This window comes from Delphinus delphis, chromosome 19 (assembly GCF_949987515.2).
Source record: "Delphinus delphis chromosome 19, mDelDel1.2, whole genome shotgun sequence".
Lineage (NCBI taxonomy): Eukaryota > Metazoa > Chordata > Mammalia > Artiodactyla > Delphinidae > Delphinus > Delphinus delphis.
This window is the reverse complement of record NC_082701.1, coordinates 10,989,292-11,010,856: the sequence shown is the minus strand read 5'-3', so window position 1 is coordinate 11,010,856 and position 21,565 is coordinate 10,989,292. Positions and strand designations below refer to the sequence as shown.

The following is a 21,565-nucleotide window of genomic DNA, read 5'->3' as shown; positions in this document are numbered from 1 at the left end:
ATGGACAGGACAGCCGCCACCACCAAGAATGACTCAGCCCCAAGTGTCCGTAGCGCCACCGTTGAGAACCCAGCTCACCCTCCACATGGCCTTGTGCTAGCAGGACCCCTTCTGTGGTTCCACAGCTTCCGTTTCCAGCCCACTGGTGTGGGGTAGGATGCTGCCCCAGGAATACCCAGTCCAAGTTCATGACCTTGGCCATGCCCTTTCTCTGTCTTCCTCCCCCAGGCAGGTCTGGAAGAGCCCCGCCTGGGCCCAAGTGTGCAGAGGATGGAAACACTCCCCCGGCAATGTCTCTGGGCCGCCTCCTTCGCCGGGCCTCCTCCAAAGCCTCAGACCTCTTGACCCTCACCCCCGGTGGCAGCGGTGGGCCCCCTTCCGTCCTGGATGGGGAGATCATCTACTCCAAGAACAATGTCTGCGTGCACCCGCCGGAAGGGTTGCAGGGGCTCGGGGAGCACCACCCAGGTGAGCTCAGAGTGGGGAGGCCTGGGGTGACAGGCCTGGGCTCACATGCTGGGAGAGGAAGGCTTGGGGTCACAGACCTGGGAGGGGAGGGCTGTGGAGTCACAGGCCTGGGGAGAGCTGGCTGATCTCTGTAAAGTTAGCCAGCTCCTGCGCCACTTCCCCGTTTGCCCTAATTTCCCCATCTGGGAAGCAGGCCAGTGACCTTTGACTCATGAAGGGGAGGCAGGACGGTTTAAGGGGAATTAGCCTGAATTTGCAAGTAGAAGAGGGCATCTGAGCACTACAGGGCTTCTGGGAGCAGGGAGCCCCCTGCGCGCGGGGAGGGAAACCAGAGGGAAGCGGGGCATCCTGGGGCAACCTGCCCAGTGAGAGGCTTTCCGCCAGGCCCCCTTGAGCATGTGCAGGAATGAGGCCCTCAGGACAGTCTTGGTGGTTTCGTCCCTTCCTGCAGTCCAGAGTGTGGGGTGAGGACTGAGTGGGGCGTGAAGCAGGCCTAGGAATCTGGGGACGTGGAAATCTTTGATCCTGCACACCCTCTGTGCTTAAATCCTCTGTTTTGAAATTGGGGAAGAAAATTCTTAGACTCTGCAGGGATGGAGATGGAGGAGGGTCCTTTCCTGACCCTCCACATGGGAGCCCGGAGTTACCCTGAGCCATTCCCAGGACACTCCAGCCCATGGCTCTCCTTAGTTCCGGGAGTGGGAAACTTTTTCCTGTAGTGGCAGTGACTTTGCTATCTTTTGCGAAGCCACAGAGAAAGAAACTACATTTTTTCCAGGGCTCCAGTTGTATTTTGAGCCCCAAAACAGCAAGCTTCCTTGTGCACTAAGGGAGTGGGCACAGATTCTCTCTGCAGGAGTGTCACTGACTGTGACTGTTCTGAGGCAGGGGGTGTTAGACCTGGTTATGGCAGCCCAGCACTCACACCTGAGTCCCTCAGCCCTGCTGCTCTGAGGAAGCATCAAAAAGATGGGTTAGTGATACTAGAGGTCTGTGTGGTCCTTTGTCATTTGCGCAAATGACTTGCAACAGACAAATGTATTGCCTTATGTAATTTGCACAACAACCTCATGAGAGTGGCTGGAGCCTGGGCAGGCCTGTCTCTCGGACAAGGAGGCTGGTGCTCAGAGGTGCTCCCCAATGCCAGCCTGGGATGGAGGTGGGGTGAGGGCAAGCCCTGGGCTCATCCTGTGGGCTCCCTAGGCTGCCGAAAGGTGCTTCCGTATCCCCAGTCCCAGTGCACCTGCAGCCTGGCTGCAGCCCACCTGAGTCCAGACAGAGGTCCCACATCAGATGTCAATACATTTAAAATTATGAATTACAATCAGATCTGGGCACTTTAATGCATGCAAATTATGTGTCAACAAAGTACTGAATAAATAAAGTAATAAAAAAGGCAAGTTTAAATTATACTAATGAACTCTTTGGAAAGTATTCTGTCCTCCTGCCTTGATAAGCATATCTTTACAGTCACCCGGACAGTTAGGTGCAGACTTAGAATCACCAGACCCTCCAGGTTCCAAAGCAGGAAAGCCGGCTTCCAGCCCCAGCTCTTTCCTGCACTACAGGGGCCCCGGGTGTTCTCCTGGTGACACCACAGCCCCATCCACAGCCCCCACATACAGCTCAGGTGGGAAGCCCCGAGCAGGCCCTGGAAGCAGACTCTGAACTGTGAGGGCAGGGGATTCAGGGTCCTGGTCCCTGGAGTGTGCTCTAGAAGGGGGTGCAGGCTCTGGGTGGCATGTCACCTTGACCCTGTGGACGCTTGACCACGGGACCAACTCCGAGGACTTGGGGTGCCAGGTGCAGAGGTTCTAGGCCTGGGTCTGAGGGTGTTACGTGTTCTGGGCATAAAACAAAAAAAATAGCCAGAGCCTTTGGAGGGCTTCTGGTATCATCCTGTTGTGATGGGAGGCAAGGGAGAGGGGGCCAGAGGTCTCAGGCTCCCTTCCCAACCCAAAGCCACGTGATCTGCGGGTGTGAAGACACTTGGCCTCACCCGAACGTTATCCTTCTGCATAACTGGCTGACAGCCCTGGAGTTCCCCCCACCTCTTTTGGAAATGGGAGCCAGGCTAAGGATTCTGGGTTGAGCCAGAGCCCTGGGGCATGAAAGGGACCCCAGCTCCTGCCCTAGGGGCTTCTCAGAACAGAAACCAGGAGGCCTGGGAACCTGGTGCAACAGGCCCAGGAGTTAGGACACCCCGAAATGGCAGGTGCTGCAGGAGGAAAGGCCACCTTACCCCAGACTGAGCGGTCAGGGGCCCGAAGAGCCCACCCACGCACTGCCAGCAGCCTTGGAGAATCGCTCTTCTCATTTTTGTGAGCAGTGCAGGGCATGACATCGAGATGGCCCCTTCTTCCAAAACAGTGGTAAGGAAGAAATGCTAAGAAGCCACAGCCGACTGGAAAAAGCCCCAGTGCCACTCAGCTTGGATTTATTCTTTTTGGGACATAACAATAAAATCTGCTGCCTGTATCCGTCCTAAGATTGTGGTGAGGCTGTGAAGCCAGTGGGGCTTCTGGGTCCCTGTGCTCCCCCCAGTTCCCTGGGCTTGCCCGGACCGGGAGGCTGATGGAGGCAGGGAAGCTCTGGAGCCCCCAGCCAGTGGACAGGGTGGGGCTCTGAACGAGAGGAGGAGGGAAAGCACAGGACGGGCTGCTGCTTGAGGCCCCGGGCCCACTGGATCTGCTAAGTGTGTGTGCTTAGAAAATGCCCACAGCGCCCATTCATCCTGAGCTCAACTGTATCCCTCAGGTGTGTTTTCTTAGGGCCAGGCTGTGTCTGGAGCCTGGCTAGTCTGCACAGCCCCACAGTTTAACTACCCCAGGTGTGGCTCCTACGAGAAACCAGCCAGCGGCACCTCGCGCATGGCCTCCCTAACCGCCTGTGCTTCTGACCCCTCTTAGGTTACCTGTGCTTGTACATGGAGAAGGATGAACTGCTGGGGGCCACCCTCATCCTCGCATGGGTTCCCAACTCCCGGATCCAGAAGCAGGACGAGGAGGCGCTGCGTTACATCACCCCCGAGAGCTCCCCCGTGCGCAAGGCACCCCGCCCTCGGGGCCGGCGTACCCAGAGCTCAGGGGCCCCCCCTCCGCCGTCCCCCATGGAGCCCAGGCCCACCCTAATCCCCAGAGATGAGGACATCCTGGTGGTGGCCCAGAGCATGCGAGACCCCGAGCGTGTCAGCCCTTCGCCCGAGGACGGGGAGAAGTTGGCCCTGGGCCTGGGGACAGACAGCTCCCTCCTGGCCTCTCAGCCAGCCCACAGTGACTCGGGAATCTTGTCGGCGGTCAGTTCGCAGGACGGGACGGAAGAGGGCCGGGAGCCGCGACCCGAGGCGGGCGAGGAGGAGGGCTCCTTGGAGCTGTCGGCCGAGGGCGTGAGCAGGGCCAGCTCCTTCGACTCGGACTCAGAGGCCTTCTCTTCACCCTTCTGCCTCTCGCCCATCAGCGCCGCCCTCGCAGAGAGCAGCAGCTCCGTGTTCCTGGAGAGCGAGAGCGGGTGAGTTCCTGACTCCCCACTGCCCCTCTGGAGCCAAGAGCAGCGGCATTTGTCCCGGCTCTGCTCACTGAGCGCTGAGGATGCCCGCATCCCATCCCGCAGGCACCAGAGCCTCCGCAGCCTGTCCCCTCACTTCACGCCACCCTGAGGATTGTGATGGACGCACAGTCCGGGGGAGGGGGGCTGGGGGTTCCCTCCTTCTCTCCCCTTCCCTAGGACTAAACATTCCCTGCCAGGTCTGACTGGCCCCATAACCCAGTCTAACCCCCCTGGTGCCAGGCCCCAGGAGTCCAGGTGTCTTTTGTGCTCATCTCTGGAGGAGATGGTTGGTCATCCCCCAACCCCCAGGCAAACTCAGGGAGGCCTGGGTGGTGGCCGAAGGCTTGTGGGGGAGGCCTGGTCCCCAGCCAGGCTCTGTGCTCTGCCTGGGGCCAAGCCAGGCACGCGGCCCGGCCCTCCAGAGGCGTCCGTAGCCTTTCTACTTCTCACACCCTCAAGCTGTAAGAGGCTGGAACACAACCCCAGGGGGAAGTTGGCAGCGTTTACCGTACAGCCCCAGAGCCCAGGGGAACCAGATGCCTGGGCACACTGGTGGGCTCACCGGCCACACAGGCAGGGACCAGGGCGGGCAGCAGTGAGACCTGCCCCCTGCCTGACTGGGGAGGGTTGTTGAAGTCTCGTGGCGGCCACCACACAGCGTCGTTAGGGGGCCTCAGGGCCTCCCAGAGGTAGGTGTGCACAAGGCTCATGAACCCGGAGCAGCCGGGGCAGGCCTGGCATGGGCCGGTGTGGGACTTCTGCCGCCCCTTCTCATGCTCGGCCGTGGTCCTTGTTCTCATTAGATTTCTAGGCTAGCAATGGTGATGATAGTAAGTGCTGACATAATCAGACAGTCAGCACACAATTGTTGAGCTCATGAGATGAGATGGGCATGTGAGACGTGTGAATGGTCTGAGCTTTGCCTGGGCACTGGGCATGTGTGCCATGGGTTCATTCTTTCCATGCTCCCAACCGTCCCTCCCAAACCCTGTGAGGTAGGTGCTAACGTCGCCCCCTGTGTATAGAAGAGGAAAGCGAGGCTCAGAGGTCACCCAACTAATTTAGGAGCCGAGTGAGATTCGAACCCTGCCGGGTCTACACCAGACCTCGCGCACATAAGGTCACATGAACTGATGTAATCCCAGGAGAAAAGGAGTAGGGCGGAGGAATGCAGAATGCTTTGCTGGCTTCAGCGGGAAGGAATTTGAGATGGATTCATTCCTGTTTTCTTCCCCTCAGTAGGATGTGGTCCATTAGAGCCCAAGGGTAAACTGATAACATCCATCTCGAGTACTGGAGGGTGCATGTAAGGGGAGCAGTCGGCTGTAGCCGAGGACTCCAGTGCCCCATGAGGTTCCCTGAGCCGTGTGCTGTTTCCCACCAGGAAACCAGGCTGAGAACATAACTCAAAGCCACGCCTGGGCCCTGCCGCCAGTGGGGCTCTGTCAGCACTCCCCCTGGTGGTGCCACACTAGCAGTCACTCCCCGTGCCCCTCCCTCAGCCACTTTCTGTCTCTGTGGATTTGCCTGTTCTGGACATTTCACCTCAATGGTGTCATGCAACTTGTGTCCTTTTGTGTCTGGCTCCTTCCTTAAGGTCCATCCTAGTGTGTCAGCACTCCGTTTGTGTGTCTGGCTAATATTCCCAACAATTTCCACCTCCAGTTGGATTGGGAAGCATTATTCTGTATCGCGTGCAGACTCCTGAGCTAAAGCTGGGTGGCGTCTGTCAGGCGTGAAAGTTTGGCTGCCCCACCATGAGCCCTTTCTGTGGTCATACTTTGGGAACCCTACTTTTACCTTCCAGATCCCTGCTCCACCCAGTTTAATTTAGGGGTCATGTTTCTGCTTAGAGCTGCAAGATGTGCTCAGAAGACTAGTGTTGTGAGGGAGCTCCCTCCCTCACCGTGGAGCTCCAACAATACCATATTGCTTGCTTTTCTGGCCCAATCAGTCCAATTCAGCCAAGGCTTTGGGCTGGGGCAGGATGGCCATGAGTGAGGTCCCTCCCTGCCTCCTGGGAGCGTGTGCTTCAGTCAGGGGCTGATGTGGAAACAGCCTGTCTTTGAGACGGAATGTGAGAGGTATCACATGGAGGCACCCTGGTTCCTGACCCAGCCGTGCTTGACAGGTTGCTGGGAGCTTAAAAAAAAAACAGATGTGATTTCAAAAGGGGCTGGGTGGGCCCTGGAATCTACATTTCCTGCCAGGCGGTCCCTGCAGTTCATGTTTACTTGCTTCTTTGCTCTCGGAGCTGAGTTGCAGTTTTGTCTCCCCACCGCATCTGAGACCTGGAAGCAAAGCTGGTGTTCCTCCACTCCCTCCCTCCCACAGCTCCTGCCCTGTGATGGGCCTGGAAATTGGGACTAAATGGTCAGTAGTACTGGGAGCTATAGAGCAAGGCTTCCCAGCCCAGCAAAAAATGAGAATGCCCCAGGCAGCTTTGAAGGCTCCTGATGCCCAGGCCACACACAAACTGATTGAACCAGAATGTCTGGGATGGGGCCCGGGCCTGGGCAGTGTTTGACCTCCCAAGGGGTTTCCAAAGTGCTGCCAGGTATGAGAACCGCTGCTGGGGTGGGGAGCACGGGGAGAGAGATGTGGGCTTTGTGCCTCAGGCAGAGGGAATCTGGGTCGAGGTCCTGGAGCGCTGGCATCTGCTGGACCAGACACCCCTCAGGGAGCTTGTCTTTGAGGACTTGAATGCGGCTCCTGGAGCACAGGCTCCTAATTTAACTGGGAATTGGCTCCCTGGGAGGGGAGCAGGAAGGCTGGCTCATGGGATCCCTCTGGTGGCAGAACTGAAGAACTACACATGGAGGCTGAGCCTGAGGCTGGGGATGGGCGAGGAGGGGGAAGCAGCCCCCATCCGAGAGTCCCCTAAACATTTTGTTATGTGGCTGGTAGTTCACAGAAGGGCTGAGTCGTTAGAAAGGCAGTGTCCATTCGTGTGCTACCTACCTGCGGGGTATAGCCCGGCACAGCCTCATCCCTAGACGGCAAGGCCACCTGCCATAGCCACCCCACCAGCCCCAGCACAGTGATGGCTGGAAATCCTTGACTATATGAGTGTCCAAGGACTATTGGGAAATGGGTGGACAAGGAGAGATGTGCTGCTGACTTGTCATCATGGACCCTCCTTCCATGGAGATCTGAGTTATACAGGCAGGGTTTAGGGTCTGTGGCTCTCAGCCCCATACCTTCCACAGTGTCAGAAATCAAGGCTTTGGATTGAGATGAAGGTGAGGATGACCACCGACAAGATAAGTGGCCATCCCGTCATTCGCTCCTGTCCTGAGAGGTACCCAGTCTCAAGGGCCAGTTGGATGAGGGTGTCATATAACAGGACCCGCATGTGGACCCCCGTGTGGCGTGTCAATTGCTCCCCCTTGGGGAAGTGTGTGGCGATATGTATGAGCTGAAACACAGCTCCACTCCCTAAATCAAAAGGTCTCTTCCGGAACTCGTCCTAAGAAATAATCTAAACTACAGAAATAAAGCACATTTGCATGAAGATGTTCATCATGCTATTCTTTACAATGGAGGAAAAAGGGGAAGAAGCTAGAGAAGGAGACCCATCCATTACAGTTTATCTTCCAGGTCAAGGGATTTTTAATGGGGGTCCATGAGCCCCCTGAAGTCTTACACCACTTCCTGTATGTGTGCTCATGGGTGTGCATTTTCCTGAGGAGGGGGCACCCTCTGACTTTCCAAAATGTTCAGAACCTCGGTACTGCCAGACAGAAGAATGTGTATTTGTAAAGGCTGTGCTGCAGCATGGAAATTTATAGTGCATCACAAACAAAGCAGGTAGCAAATGATGTGCACATTTTGATTGAAATCTATGGAAAGGCCTGATGCATGAATGAGGTGGGCCAAGCAGTGCTGCCCACTAGAACTTTCCAGATCTGTGCCTTCGAGATAGCACCACTGGCTTCCTCAGCTAGGGAACACTTGAAAGGTGGCTAGTGTGACTGACACACTGAATTTTTAATTTTATGTGATATTGATTGAGATAAATTTAAGTGGCACATGTGGCCACTCTATTGGACAGCACAGGTTGAGAGGAAGCTGTGCCAATTGTTAGGATAGCGTGGTTATGAGTAATTTTTTTCTTTTCTCATGTTTCAAAAATGTTACAGTGTGGTTATATTAATCATGAACCCACACACAGCTTAGACTGGCTCACCCTTGTCCACTGTCTTGCATGCTTGTTTTTTTATTTTTGTTCTTTGGGGTTGTTTTGGCCGTGCCACACAGCCTGCGGGATCTTAGTTCCCCGACCAGGGATGGAACCCGTGCCCCCTGCAGTGGGAGCAGAGTCTTAACCGCTGGTCTGCCAAGGAAGTCCCTTGCATGCTTGTTAATGAGAAGACCTGCTAAGACCCTGTGAGGTCCTTCCCATGAAGCTGATGCTGATGGTCTGCCACCCTCGTCTCCAGAGTTGTCATCGGTGCCCCCACCCCCAGGGTAAATGCGTGCTGTGTTTCCCCTCTCTCATCCCCTCCTTTGTCATTCTTGGTGTGTGTTCTTGGGGCGGCCATCCCGAGTGAAGGGTGGCGTTCAGGTTACAGAACGAGCTGGGTGGCCTTGCCACGCAGGGACTCTCGCCGTGGCTTCATTGGGGCAGTGGTTCAGCCAGCCCAGATGTGGGTCCAGGAGAGCCGGGTACAGCCCCAGGGGGCCGCGGGCTGCCTGCCCTTGGGGTCTTGCTCCGATGCTCACCTGCCTCCTGACCTCCTGTCCTCTCCTCTTTTCCCACGCACGCGGTGTTTTGGCCAGCCGGCCCCAGCAGGCTCACCCTTCCCCAGCCTCCCTCCAACTGGAATGTTCTCCCCTCCCCTGCTGAAACCCCAGCCAGACTGCGGTCTCCTCCGTGACCCCTGCTCGCTCTACAGAGCTCCTGCTGCTTTCCCCGGGCTGCTTTCCCCGGGCGTCTCATTTGTGTGGCGTTTAACATATGCCGCCTTGTGCTGTTGCTTTTCCGTGAGACTTACCTGTCACTTGGGCCAGTACCGTCCTATAGAACTTTCCGTGGTGATGAACGCTGTCCCGTGTGGTAGCTGCTGGCCACATGCAGCTATGAAACCCTGGAAATGTGTCTCTGGCAACTGAGCAACTGGATTTTTAATTTATTCATCTTCACTGAATTTAAAGTTCAATAGCCACAGGCGGCGAGGGCTTTGTGTTGGACAGTGCAGGTCCAGATGAAACAGTGCTTGTGAGGGGGGTGGAGGGAGTAGTCACACTCCTGGCAAAGAGTAGCCCCTCAAAATGCTCTGTCAAGGGAAAAGGGGGAAAAGACCAGAAAACTGAACAGGTGTTCCCCCCCACCCACGGAGGGGCTGGCTTACTAGGGGGTGGATGACAGGAGGGGTCACAAGCAGAAGCCAGTGAGGAGGGACGGTGACAACAGATGACGGCGCCCACCCCGCAGAGGGAGCCAGGCTGAAATAAATGGCAGCTTAAGTGCTTTTTGCCTTTAGGAGGAAAAGGCTCTGTGACACCAGAGTATCAGCCGTAAAGGCTGAATTATTCATACCTTCTCGTTGTCATTGGTATAACAGGCCCTGCTCCTCCTACCCTGCTCTGGGGAGAATCCAGCCTCTGAGAAGGACCTGGAGCCGATGAGCTTGGTGGGCCAGGTCCAAGCGCTGAGTATCCTTGATGGGGGGCTGCCAGGAGGGACCCAGAGGGTGGCATTCTGGGTCACCCAAAGCCTGGTTAGGGGCAGGTTGTGTGATGCCATGAGATTCTTAGCTGCTTTGGACGGTTTTCATAAATAGCCTTGCCCCATTCCTTTTCTGTCCAACCATCTCAGGGGAGGCAGACAAGCCTGCAGGAGTGAGAGGTTCATCCAGAACCGCTCACTCCTGGAGACGGGGTGGGGGGACGGTGATATAAATGAGGGGGACGCTTTTCACCCCTTCCCACCCATAGTAGCTAAAGCAAATAAGAACCCTCTCCCACCTCTGGGATGGGAGGCTGAGAAGAGGGGAGGGGCCAGAAGGATGGGACCCTGAAAAGATGAAAGGGGGGAGCAACAGGGAACGGCCAGTGGCTAGACCAGTGGATGTCCTTGGAGGCCATTCCAGCAGCAGTGGGACTGGGGAAGGGGTGACGGAAGGTCCTGGGGCTGCTGCCGCCCGGGAAGGGAGGGTGATGGTCGGAGAGGAGCTGTGGGACGGAATGCTGAGGGATGGGTGTGGGTTCCAGAGAGATTTAGGAGGTGGAATGGCCAAGAGTTGGTGAGACATAGGATGGCCAGGTGCTGGGGGGGTGCACCCCCCTACCCCCCAAATGTCAGGAAGATATCTCTGAGCTAACTCAGTATTGGGTTAGCCCAGGTCCCCGGATGCCCTGAGGATGCTCCTGGAACACGCACCCTCACCCCTTCGGGGCCCCCAGCAGCAGCCTGGCAGCCAGGAAGCTGGCAGCTTCCAAAGATCTGTTGTTTGGGTTTGTTTGTGCTTCTGTAACCGGGAGCTGAGATTTATTTCTTTAAAACATCCCATCTCCCGACACCCTGCAATCTGTTCTGTGCGTCGTTAAGACTAATCTTGTCTTATGTTTCTGTAGCACTCAGCAGGCTCTGTGCCGGCATCTCTCCCTCCACACCCGCCGCCCGCCTGTTCCAAGCCCCCCCAGCCAAGGTGGCAGTCACCCGTCACTCCCCATCTCTGTGCCTGGGGATGGCTGGTAGCAGTGGCCCAAAGGAAGCCGCTCCGAGAAGGGCAGCAGGCAGGACTGAGCCCTTGGACCTGCCTGGGAGCCTCACTGCTAGGCAGGGAAGCCAGGCACTGCCTGGGGAGGAGAATGGCCCTTCACTGTCTGCCCCGCAGCTCTAGAAACGCATTGATGGGCTGCTGCCACTGCCTCCAGGAGCTTGGAGGGGCTGCCAGGGAATTCGGGCTGGGTCTCGACAGTGCCCAGTCCCTTGGTGTGAGACTTAGGGCAGCTGTTGGCTCAGACACACTGTCCTGGGAGGGAAGGGGCAGGCCAGCTGGGCTGGGCAAGATCTGCAGTCAGATGTGAACCAAGTCCTGCGTGATCCCTGGGGCATGAGCTTGGCGAGGTGTTTAATCTCTCTGAGCCTCCGTTTCCTCATCTGTGAAATGGGTCCATCGTGAAGCCAAAGAGAGGCGATAGGCGAAAGCACTTCGAAAAGGTTTAGCACAGAGTAGGCAAATGGTATGATGATGATAAAATAAAAGTGGCACTTTTATGGCACCTACCAGTGTGCCAGCCAGATATTAAGTGCTTTGTGTTAGTTTCCTGGGGCCGCCATAAAGAAGGACCACAAACCGGGCAGCTTAGAAAAACAGAGAGGGATTCTCACAGTTCTGGAGGCCAGAAGTCTGAAATCAAGGTGTCTGAAGGGCCTTGCTCCCTCTGAAGCTCCAGGGAGGATCCATCCTGCCTCTGCCAGCTCCTGGTTCTCCAGCCATTCCTCATGGCTGCGTCCCTCCAATCTCTGCCTCCATCGTCATGTGGCTTCTCTTCTTGTAAGGGCACCAGTCCTTGGATTTAGGGCCCACTCTCAATGCAGGATGATCTCATCTTGGGATCTTTAACTAATTATATCTGTAAAGACCTTGTTGCCAAATAGGTTCATATTAGGAGGTTCCAGGTGGATGTGAATTTGGGGGACACTATTCAACCCAGCACATGCTTTGTGGGTACTGACCATTTAACCCTTAAAACAATGCCTGTGGTCAGGGCTGTTCTTCTCCTGTTGTAGAGAAGCTTGAGGCACAGGGTCACAGAACGAAGGCTCCTAGCTGAGGTACCAGCTCTGAAGTTAAAAAAGCAAAACAGCAAAACAAAGTCGGGCCCTGTGAAGCCCCTGTTTCCGTCATCACTTGGCATATCAATCGCCCCTCCTGGCCCAGCCCTGGCAGCCCTCTGGGTCTGTTCAGGAGCCCCCCTGAGAGGCTTGTGGGGCCCGAGCAAAGATGCTGTGGAAATCTACTTTAAAAGTGACAAAAGTAATATACGTCTATTTTAGAAATTTGGGAGGAAAGGCATAAAAAAAATATTTACGGTCATCAATCCTTTCGGCATTGCTATTATCATTTTGGTTTGCTTCTCTCTGGCCTTTCAAAGTTGGGGATTGTAATTGTGCATCTCAGGGGTCAGCAGATCTTTTCTGTAAAGGGCCATGTAGTGCGTATTTTCAGCTTTTTGAACTGTACAGGCCTCTGTGTATCTTCTTAACTCTGCCCATAGAGAGAAAGCAGCCACTAGCAATATGAAAGTAGTTGGGCGTGGCTGGGTTCCAATAAAACTTGATTTATGGACTCTTTGAATTTCATATAATTTTCATGTGTCATGAAATACTTCCCTCCTTTTGCCTTTTTCAACATTTAAAAATGTTCAAACCCATTCTTCAATTAAAAACCTGCACACGGATGTTTGTAGCAGGTTCCGTCATAAATGCCAAACTTGGAAGCCACTGAGATGTTCGTTCTTCAGTAGGTGAATGGAGAAATAAACTGGTCCATCTAGACAAGAGAATTCTATTTGGTGCTAAAAAGAAATGAGCTATCAAGACAGGAAAAGACATGGAGGAAACTTAAATGCATGTTGCTAAGTGAGAGAAGCCAATCTGAAAAGGCTACAGACTGTGTGATTCCAACTATATGACTTTCTGGAAAAGTCAAAGCTATGGAGACAGTAAAACAAAGATCTGTTGTTGCCAGGGATTAGAGGAGAGGGAGGGTTGAATAGAGCATACGGAGGATTTTTAGGGCAGTGAAACTATTCTGGATGACACTGTAATGATGATACATGTCCCTATGCATTTGTTAACACCCATAGAATGTACAACACCAAGAGTGAACCATAACATAAACTATGGGCTTTAGATATTAATAATAATGTATTGATATTGGTTCATCAATCATAACAAATGTACCACGCTAATGTAAAATGTTATTAATAGGGGAAAGGCCGTGTGTGAGTGGTGGAGTATCTAGGAACTCTTTGTACCTTCTGCTCAACTTCTCTGTAAACCTAAAACTGCTCTACAAAATAAAGTCTATTAAAAAATATTCTTAGTTCATGGGTTGTACAAAGACAGACAGCGGGCCATTAGGTGCTGACGCCGGGTCTAAACCAACACTGTCCAGTAAAAATGTAGTGTGAGCCACATAAAATTTTAAATTTTATAGTAGTCTTGTTTTTAAAAACTCTATTTTGAAATAACTGTAGAGTCGCAGGAAGTTGCAAAAAATGTACAGGGAGGTCCCATGCATCCTTCATCCAACCTCCCCTGATGGTAGCATCCTGTGTAAAACCATAGTACATGTTCCAGACCAGGAAATGGAGGCGGGTACAACTCACAGATCTGGCTGGTCTTTCAAGCACCCATTTGTGTGTACATGTGTGTAGATTCCTGTGCAGTTGTATCCCGTGTGTAGCTTTGTGTAACCACCACCACAATCAAGGTACAGAACAGTTCCATCATCACTCGGCTCCCATACACTCCCCTCATAGTCACAGCCACTACTCTATTCTTTGTCTCTGAAGACTTTCATATAAATGGAATCACACTCTCTCTAACCTTGATATGGGCCTTTTTTACTCAGCATAATGCCCTTGAGCCCCATCCAAGCCATCATATGCATCCGTAGTTCTTTCCTTGGTATTGCTGAGTCGTACTCCATGGTGTACACAGGTCAGTTTGTTTAACTGTCTGCCCTTTGAAGGAAGCTCATTGATGGGTTGTTTCCAGTTTGGGGCATTTATGAATAAAGCTGTTGTGAGTATTTCTCCGGGAGAAATTCCCAGGGGTGCAATTGCTGGGTCGTATGTATGGTAGTTGCATGTTTCATTTTAAAAGAAATCGCCCAAACTGTTTTCCAGAGTAGCTGTGCCGTCTTACATTTTTACCAGCAGTATGTGAATGGTACAGTTTCTCCACACCCTCACCAGCGTTTGGTGTGGTCACTATTTTATTGTTTGGCCATTTTGATATGCGTGTAGTGGTATCTCATTGTGGTTTTAATTTGCATTTCCCTAATGGTTAGTGATGTTGAGCATCTTTTCATGTGTTTCTTTGCCATCTGTTTATCCTCTTTGGTGAAATGTTTCTTCATGTGTTTTGCCTATATTCTAACCGTTTTTTTTAACTGTTACATTTTTGAGAGTTCTTTATATTTTCTGGATACTAGTCCTTTGTTAGATACGTGATGTGCAAGTATTTCTCCCAGTCTGTAGTTATCTTTTCATCCTCCCAGCAGGTTCTTCCACAGAGCAAAATATTTTAATTCTGATGACACCCAATTTATCAGGTTTTTTTCTTATGGATCTTGCTTTTGGTGTCAGGTCTAAGAACTCCTGGCCTAGTCCTGAATCCCAAAGATGCTCTCCTGTTATTTTCCTAAAAATTTTATAGTTTTACATTTTACATGTAAGTCCATGACCCATTTTGAGTTCATTTCAGCGGAAGGAGTGAGGCTCAGGGCCTGGGGGTGTTTGGCTGCCCCAGGACCACTGAGAAGGCCAACCCTCCCCCATGGAACTGCTTTTGCACTTTTGCCAAAAGTCAGTTGGGCATATTTGTGTAGGTCTAATAGCCCCATTTTAATAAGTAAAAAAGAGACATGTCAAATTAATTTTAATAATTACCCAGTATATGCAAAATATTACCATGCGATCAATATTAAAAGTTGATGAGAGATGTTTAATATTGTCTATCTTTGTACTTAGTCTTGGGAATCCCATGCAAGCTTTAACCCTAGAGCACATCTCAGTTTTAATTCGCCACATTTCAAGTGCTTGATGCCATGTATGGCACAGGGCCACCGAGTCGGCCAGCTCTAGTCTCTATTGGTTGGCGTCCTGCTTTTGTTTTGTTTTTGTTTTTATTTTTTTAAATGTTCTCTGGCCAGCCCTCTTCCTTTTTCCTTGATGGCTGTGTGGCTTCTAGGAGGAGGTCTGGAGAGCATTCTGTTGCTCCTGCTTGTTGTGGGGAAGGTTCTGTAGCCCTGACCCCTCCCTGGCTTGGAGCAGGGATTCTGAAAGTCACCAGCCAAGTGTGTCACCCAACGAAGTAAGATTCCAAAGAGATGCATGGTGGAGCCCTTGCATGGGTGGATCTTCTTGAAATCATGCTATTGTCTACTGCCCCCCCCCCCCGCCCCCGCAAGGACCATCAGCTCTTTAGAAAGCTGGCCTCTTTCTATGAAAGCTGTCAGGACAGGGAGGAAACAGGTGCATCAACCCTCCTGAAGTGAAAAGAAGGAAGTTCAGCCTCTGGGAGAGGCTGTGCTCCCCAGGGAATTGGCATCCCCACTGCAGGATGGCTGTCGAAGGACAGGAAATGAAACTGTTGTCGGCCTTTCCCCCTCAGCTCACAAACCACGACAGCCTCTCTGGAGGTACCTGATGCAGCCCTCGATGATTTGTTGCAGGGGGTGGTGGGGATGCTCTCTGCGGGCTATGTTGCTCTGACTGCACAGAGCCCCACTCGGGAGCAGGAAGCTAGAGGCCCTGGAGGCCCTTGCTCTTGCATCAGCAGCCCTGGCAGGGACTCTGCAGGGCCCGGGGCCCACCTGAGCTTCTGAGAGCTCTGAGCATGAGGCCACAGAGCAATGACGTGACAGTTCCTCCCAGGTGAGACGGGGAGCCCGAGCTCTGCCTTTCGGGACTCCCGCTTGGCTGTTGCAGTGTAACCCAATACCTGATGAAATCCTCCCTAAAAGCGAGAGGGGGTGGCAAATGACCTTTGTCTTTTGATCAGAACGTTCCTGTATCCTGTACTGTTTGCCTTAACGTTCATTCCCAGCAGAGTAAACAAGGCATTTTTACTTGGATTTTCCTTTCAATTCAACCAGTGTTCCCTAAATGCCTGTGATGTGCCAGGGAGAAAGGGCTCCTGGTGGCCCCTCCACCATATCCAGAATGTGCTTCCTTGCTTCAGGGAATCTGTTTGGGGAACCTGAGAGTATCGTTTCCCTGACGATCTGACAGCTGAAGCCCGGCCACACTGGTCATTGCAAACCGCCTGCCCTTTGAAAGTCATGGGCTGGAGGAAGCAGGCCTGGACTCTGGTGCCAGCAGGTGGCCTTGAGCAAATTCCCGACCTTCCTTAGCGGCAGGCAGTGACACAGATGGTCCTTAAGTGTGGCCACCCTGGAGCCGAGCCCCTGATCACCTCCCAGCTCTGCCCAGCCCTGTGCCCTGGCAAGTCTCCATCCTCACTGCCCCGCCTTTTGTCCCACACAGTGGGACAGTGACCATCCATGCCCACAAGACCATCACGGGCAAGGCCCCTAAGTGCCCTGGAGGTTCCCAGGAGGAGCATGGAGACCAGCCTGCAGGCTTGGATAGCACGTGCCTCTTCTGTTACATTTTATTTGATGGTTTCCAAGATGGGATGCAGACCCTCTAGAGAAGGAGGCCTTTCCTGAGGAGGGGTTTTGGGGCCCCAAAGGCCTATAGGAAGGAGGTGCCTGCCAGGGTCGAGGTAATATGGGAGTAAGAAGTCAGAAGTGGAAATGTTCTGGAAGGAGAGAGGGAGGCTGTCTCGTGGGTCACAGAAAGGGAGATTCGCACACATCTGGAAGGGAGAGGGAGGAGACCCGGGACCCAGCAAAGGGGGCGGGGGTGGGGTGGGGTGGGGTGGGGGTGGATTTGGCCTCTCCCAGGAGCCCCAGGGCTGGCGGTTAGGGCCGGACCCTGTAGATGGTAAAGGCATCAGGATCTGTCTTGCTTCTGTAAATATTTAAACACTGGGAGGATTATTTTTGGTAGCTACGGTCTCTCTCCAAGCCTGGCAGGCTGCCGGGCTGCCGGGAAGAGTGTCGAGTGACAGCGGGCTCCCTGCACGCTCCCCGGTGCTCCGCGTGAGCACGGTCACAGCAGCCACGATTTCATTGGGGTCACGGCCCCCCCCCCTTTTGGGAGAGGGTGGACAGGCACCGGCTTATAGGCTTTCACCTTCAGGGTGAAACTGACGTGACCAACATGGATGTCAGGTCTCAGAAGTTCCCCTGACGGTAGTTGAAAGTGACAGTGCCTCGAGCTTCCAAACCACGAGCAGGGAAGTGTCGGGCCAGCTGCCCGGCCGGGTACCCCCCAGGGAGGTCGCCACGCTCCACCAGACCCACCTGGGGTGAAAGGACACATTGTGTGCCCCGCAGAGCATGAGGGGCTGCAGAGAGCCGTCTTTGTCGGGTCCACGGGGCTGACGTGCAGAGAAGCCTGCTCTCCGGCCGGGCGTGGACGTGGGGCGCTGAGGGCCACCTGGGTCCGACTCTGGGATTGGCAGCCCGTTTCCTCCAGCCCCAGAATCAGGTTTGTCTGGACATCACGGCCCTGCAGCTTCCCCGTGAAAGATGAGGCCGGCAAACACCATCCTTTGAAACTCCACTTTCCTGGAGGCGGCACTTCAGCTGAGGAGGGCTCTCCATGTGCCCAGCAGATGGCAGGCTTCCTCCAGATCAGCCAGGGGTGTCCCCTGCCCGATGAACCCGCCGCGCCTCCTGACCCCACCCCCACCCGGTCTCCCCAGAGGGGAAGTTCCATCTGCCCTTTGTTGCTCACCTGTCCCCACTCACTTCCCACTGTCCCCTACCGAGGGACTCTCTGAGGGTGTGCTGTTGGGAGGGGGACACAAGCTCAGACCCAAGCCAGCCTCCCTTGGCTGTGGAGCTGCCAGACGCTCCTTTCCTGTGTCCTGTCTCTATTTTCAGCCAGCTTCTCTCTCCCCACTGACTTTCTGTCTCCTCTCTGGGGGTCTGATGGGTGGAGTATTGCCAGCATGACGCCCCCCCAACCTTGCGCCATCCACGCCTCCCCAGAGATCAGATGGGTCCTAGAGAGGCTTGGCCTCTGGCTCCAGAGCAGAGGTGCACGGCTGATGTCAGACCTGGGATGTGAGGAAGCGGTCAGCCAGATATAGTCGCACACAGGGATGCAGCCTGGTTCCTGTCCTTCCCACTGCCCCTGTGGATGTGCTGACCCCTAGGACAGCCCGGCTGAGTCTCAAGGGTGGCCTTGTTTGAGATTTACTTTGCTGGACCCCCTCTTTTTTAAAAAAATTATGATTTTTATTCAATATATAAATAATACGTGGTTAAGTGTTAGATATAAAGGGATGGTGCTCCAAAGAATTGAAAGCAGGGACTCAAACAGATATTTGTACACTCAGGCTCATAGCAATATTACTCACAATAGCCGAAAGGTGGAAGCAACCCAAGTGTCCATCGATGGATGAATGGATAAATAAAGTGTGGCCCATCCACGCAATGGAATAGTATTCAGCCTTAAAAAGGAAGGAAATTCTGACAGAGGCGACAACATGGATGAGCCTTGAGGACATTATGCTACATGAAATCAGCCAGTCACAAAAGGACCAATATTGTATGATTCCACTCGTATTAGGTTCCTAGAATTGTCAGATTTATAGAGACAGACAGTAGAAAAGAGGTTACCAGGGGCTGGGGGAGGGTGATGGGGCGTTTCATGGGGACAGAGTTTCAGTTTGGGAAGATGAAGAAGTTCTGGAGACGGATGGTGGTGTTGGTTGCACAACAATGTCAATGTACTTAATGCCACTGGACTATACAGTTAAAATGGCTAAAATGGTAAATTTTACGTTATGTGTATTTTGCCACAGTAGAAGAAAGGACAAAGATGGGAAAAGAAGTTGAGATCATCAGGGTAATTGGGACTGTGAGAAACCACCTTGGGTGCACATCTTCCCAACCTTTTGAGAACCAACTTTTTCAGATTAGCCATAAGCCTGTGTCGATTGTCCCCTGCCCCAACATTGGTCTGGGACTTCAGGCACTGGGCAGTCATGCCCGTATGGCCTAGGACTCCTGTCTGGGGGCATCTCTGTGCCGGCTCTGTCTAGGCTGGAAGGAGAGGCCGCCAAGGCAAGCCACGGCACCATGGCCAGAGGGCTGACCGTGGCCTGGGCTCCCACCACCTGCCTCCTGCTGGTGACCAGGGCCTGAGACTGGTCGCCACACATGCCTCCCTGTAAGAGGGACGTATGCCTGCTCTCAACATGTCTTGTTCAACCCAAATCGAAGGCGGCGGAAAGTCAAATTCAGTTCTAGGCCCTGAAAACTGGTTCTTCTGAGACTCTGGTGGGCGGGGAAACCTGCAGGAAGCTCCTGGAGGCTTCAAGGTGAGATCAGGAGATACTGCTGTCCCAGCCTTTTCCAGAACTTAGAAAAACAGACTCTCCCCGTCGTCTTCGGGGAATTGGGAAACTGAGCATGCCCTTCTGGGTGCCTGTCACTGAAGGGAGGGCACCATGGGTCCCCCTAAACAGGACCTCGAGCCCCCAGCCTCCCCACCTCCTGCCCCAGAGGATGGGCGTTGACACTGGGAATCCAGAAGGGGGCATCAGGGAGGGGCATGCCAGCCATGAGGGTCTCCCTCCCACCCCCCAGGAACCTCTACCAATAGCGTGTGATGAGATTGGCCAGGACCAGTGTTTATGCCCCTCCTCTTACAGCAGGAACACTGGTTTTTCTATTAATGAATGTTCTAGAGTCCTCCCAGCCTGCAGCAAAGGTAAAGGCAGCTCGGGTCACAGGCAAAATGAGCGAGGGCCACTGGGGAGGCGGGCCTGGCTTGTGGGAACTGGGCTGGTGAAGCTGGCCTGCTCTCCACTGCCCACCTTCTGTTAGCCTTCTGGGCTCCGAGGTGGCTACTGTCAGAGCCCAAACCCCTCTCCTTCTTGCCCTGGGGCCAAGTAGCAGGAGGTGGGGTACCAGTTGGGGTGGGTCCCAGGACCAATGCCGACTGCCCCAGAGGGCACGCCTGCCTTCTCAGAGGGACCCACACAAATTCCAGGCCTCCAGAAACAGCTAATCATGGAGGGACCTTTGAGTTTGGCAGGTGCTCAGCCAAAGATCAGCATGAACTTGGCCCAAATGGCCCGTGTCCCTAGTGGCACAGGGCAGGACCTCCAGGCTGCCCTGGGGCCCACCTCTGGGGTCATCGCTCACGGAACAGCCCAGGCGGAGCCTGAGCCCCTGATGACTCAGCACCCTTCACCTCTGCCAGGACAGGGTCGCCCTGCAGACGGTGCTTGCGCAGACTTGCCCGTCCAGCCAGGATGAGAACAGCCCCGCCCACATGGGGAGAAGCCTTTAAAACAATTCTGAGCTCTGCACAGGCCCTTAACCCTGGCGGGGGTAGGGGAGAGGCAAAGATACCTGTACTTATTAGGACTTTCTCTGCAGCAGGCGAAAAATCATGGCTTTTTGTCCTCGAGAACACCCAGCGCCTTGTGTATTTTGGAGGCCCCTCTGTCACTCAAACAAGGCTTAAAGAGGAATGCTCACCTGCTCAAGGCCACACTGATGGAGATGACCAGAAACCAGTTAAAAGGCTTTGGCGTTTAACCGAGTACAGAGCGGTAGTCCCCAGCTTTGAGAACTCCACTGCGATTGTTTAATGGGCAGAATTCACTCCTTGTTCACAGTACCTCTTCTTCAGGGGAAAGCGGTGCTGCCTGTGGGGGTCTTACTGGTTCCCCACATTTGGGGTGCCCTTGGGGCCACCTCGAGTCCAATCTGTGAGTGGGATTGCAGGTCACCGCTCCCTAGCCATTCACACCATGCTTTTACCCAGAGTTGGCGTTTGTATAATGGATGGCGGAAAATGTCCCCACTCATCCCTGTGCTTTTTCCCCCATTTTTAAAGAAACGTCCTTTGGGGAAAACTTTTTCTCTCTTAATTGATTGAAAGACTTTTCCTTGGCAGAACTGAGGATACTGGGTCCCCAGAAAGGGCCCGGGGTCGGGGGCAGATATGGGGTGGGATGTGGTACACTGTTCAGCCTGGCAGAAGTGGGAGGCATGGCTATGCCTGGGCTTTTCCACGGGGCTGGCCAGGGCACACTTCACTGTGCTTGGCAGAACTGAGCTTTGATTCTGTGAGGCTTTAACTGACAAAACAAGCAGGAACCACTGAGTTTTGCTTTGTGGCTGATTAACGATTAAAGGGACCAACATTCCATGCATAAAACCTTCCAGAAAAACTCCCTTCACCCCTAAAGTGAATGGTCTGGGGTTTGTCCTCTTTGCAGTGGAATGGGTGTGTTGAGTTGCTGCTGTGCGCTGATGGAATTCTTGGTTCGGAACACAGGGGAGCAGCCGCGGCTGCGAGGAGCAGGCAAGCTGTGTGTGTCTGACTTTCCACCACCATCTAATGATTGCGCAGATCCAGGGAACCCCATTGGGTGGTGCCCACCGCGCCCCTGGTAGCTGACAGTGTAGGGTTTGGACTTAACACACAGCTCTCTGTAGTTGACAAAGGAAAACTATTTCCAGTTTGGGCAAACTGGCCACAGCCGTTGCTGAAGCTGGGGGAGAGGCCCGCTGACTTGGTGTGACTTTTTGGATGGTAGTGTTTTGTTTTGTGACTTTGGAAAGAACATGAAAGACTAGGCAGACGTCCACTTGCCAAGGAGCCCAGGGCTGGTGGCCAGGCCAGCACCTCCCTGGTAGGTGTCAGGGAAAACGTTCAAAGTAAATAAATACAGTGATTTCTGGGAGTACATAATACCTTTCCCCTCTCT

General features: G+C 53.7%; 1 protein-coding gene across 2 annotated transcripts in view; it reads left to right on the top strand.

Annotated features, from left to right (window-relative positions):
- The first annotated feature begins 279 nt into the window (after positions 1-279).
- The window catches only part of TBC1D16 (TBC1 domain family member 16), a 62,431-nt gene continuing 41,145 nt past the window's right edge, over positions 280-21,565 (top strand). For both annotated transcript variants that reach the window (XM_059996559.1, XM_059996558.1), the window contains exons 1-2: positions 280-468; positions 3,378-3,975. In XM_059996559.1, coding sequence (XP_059852542.1) covers positions 291-468; positions 3,378-3,975 — 776 coding nt within the window. In that variant the 5' untranslated portion in view covers positions 280-290. The remainder of the gene's footprint in view (positions 469-3,377; positions 3,976-21,565) is intronic.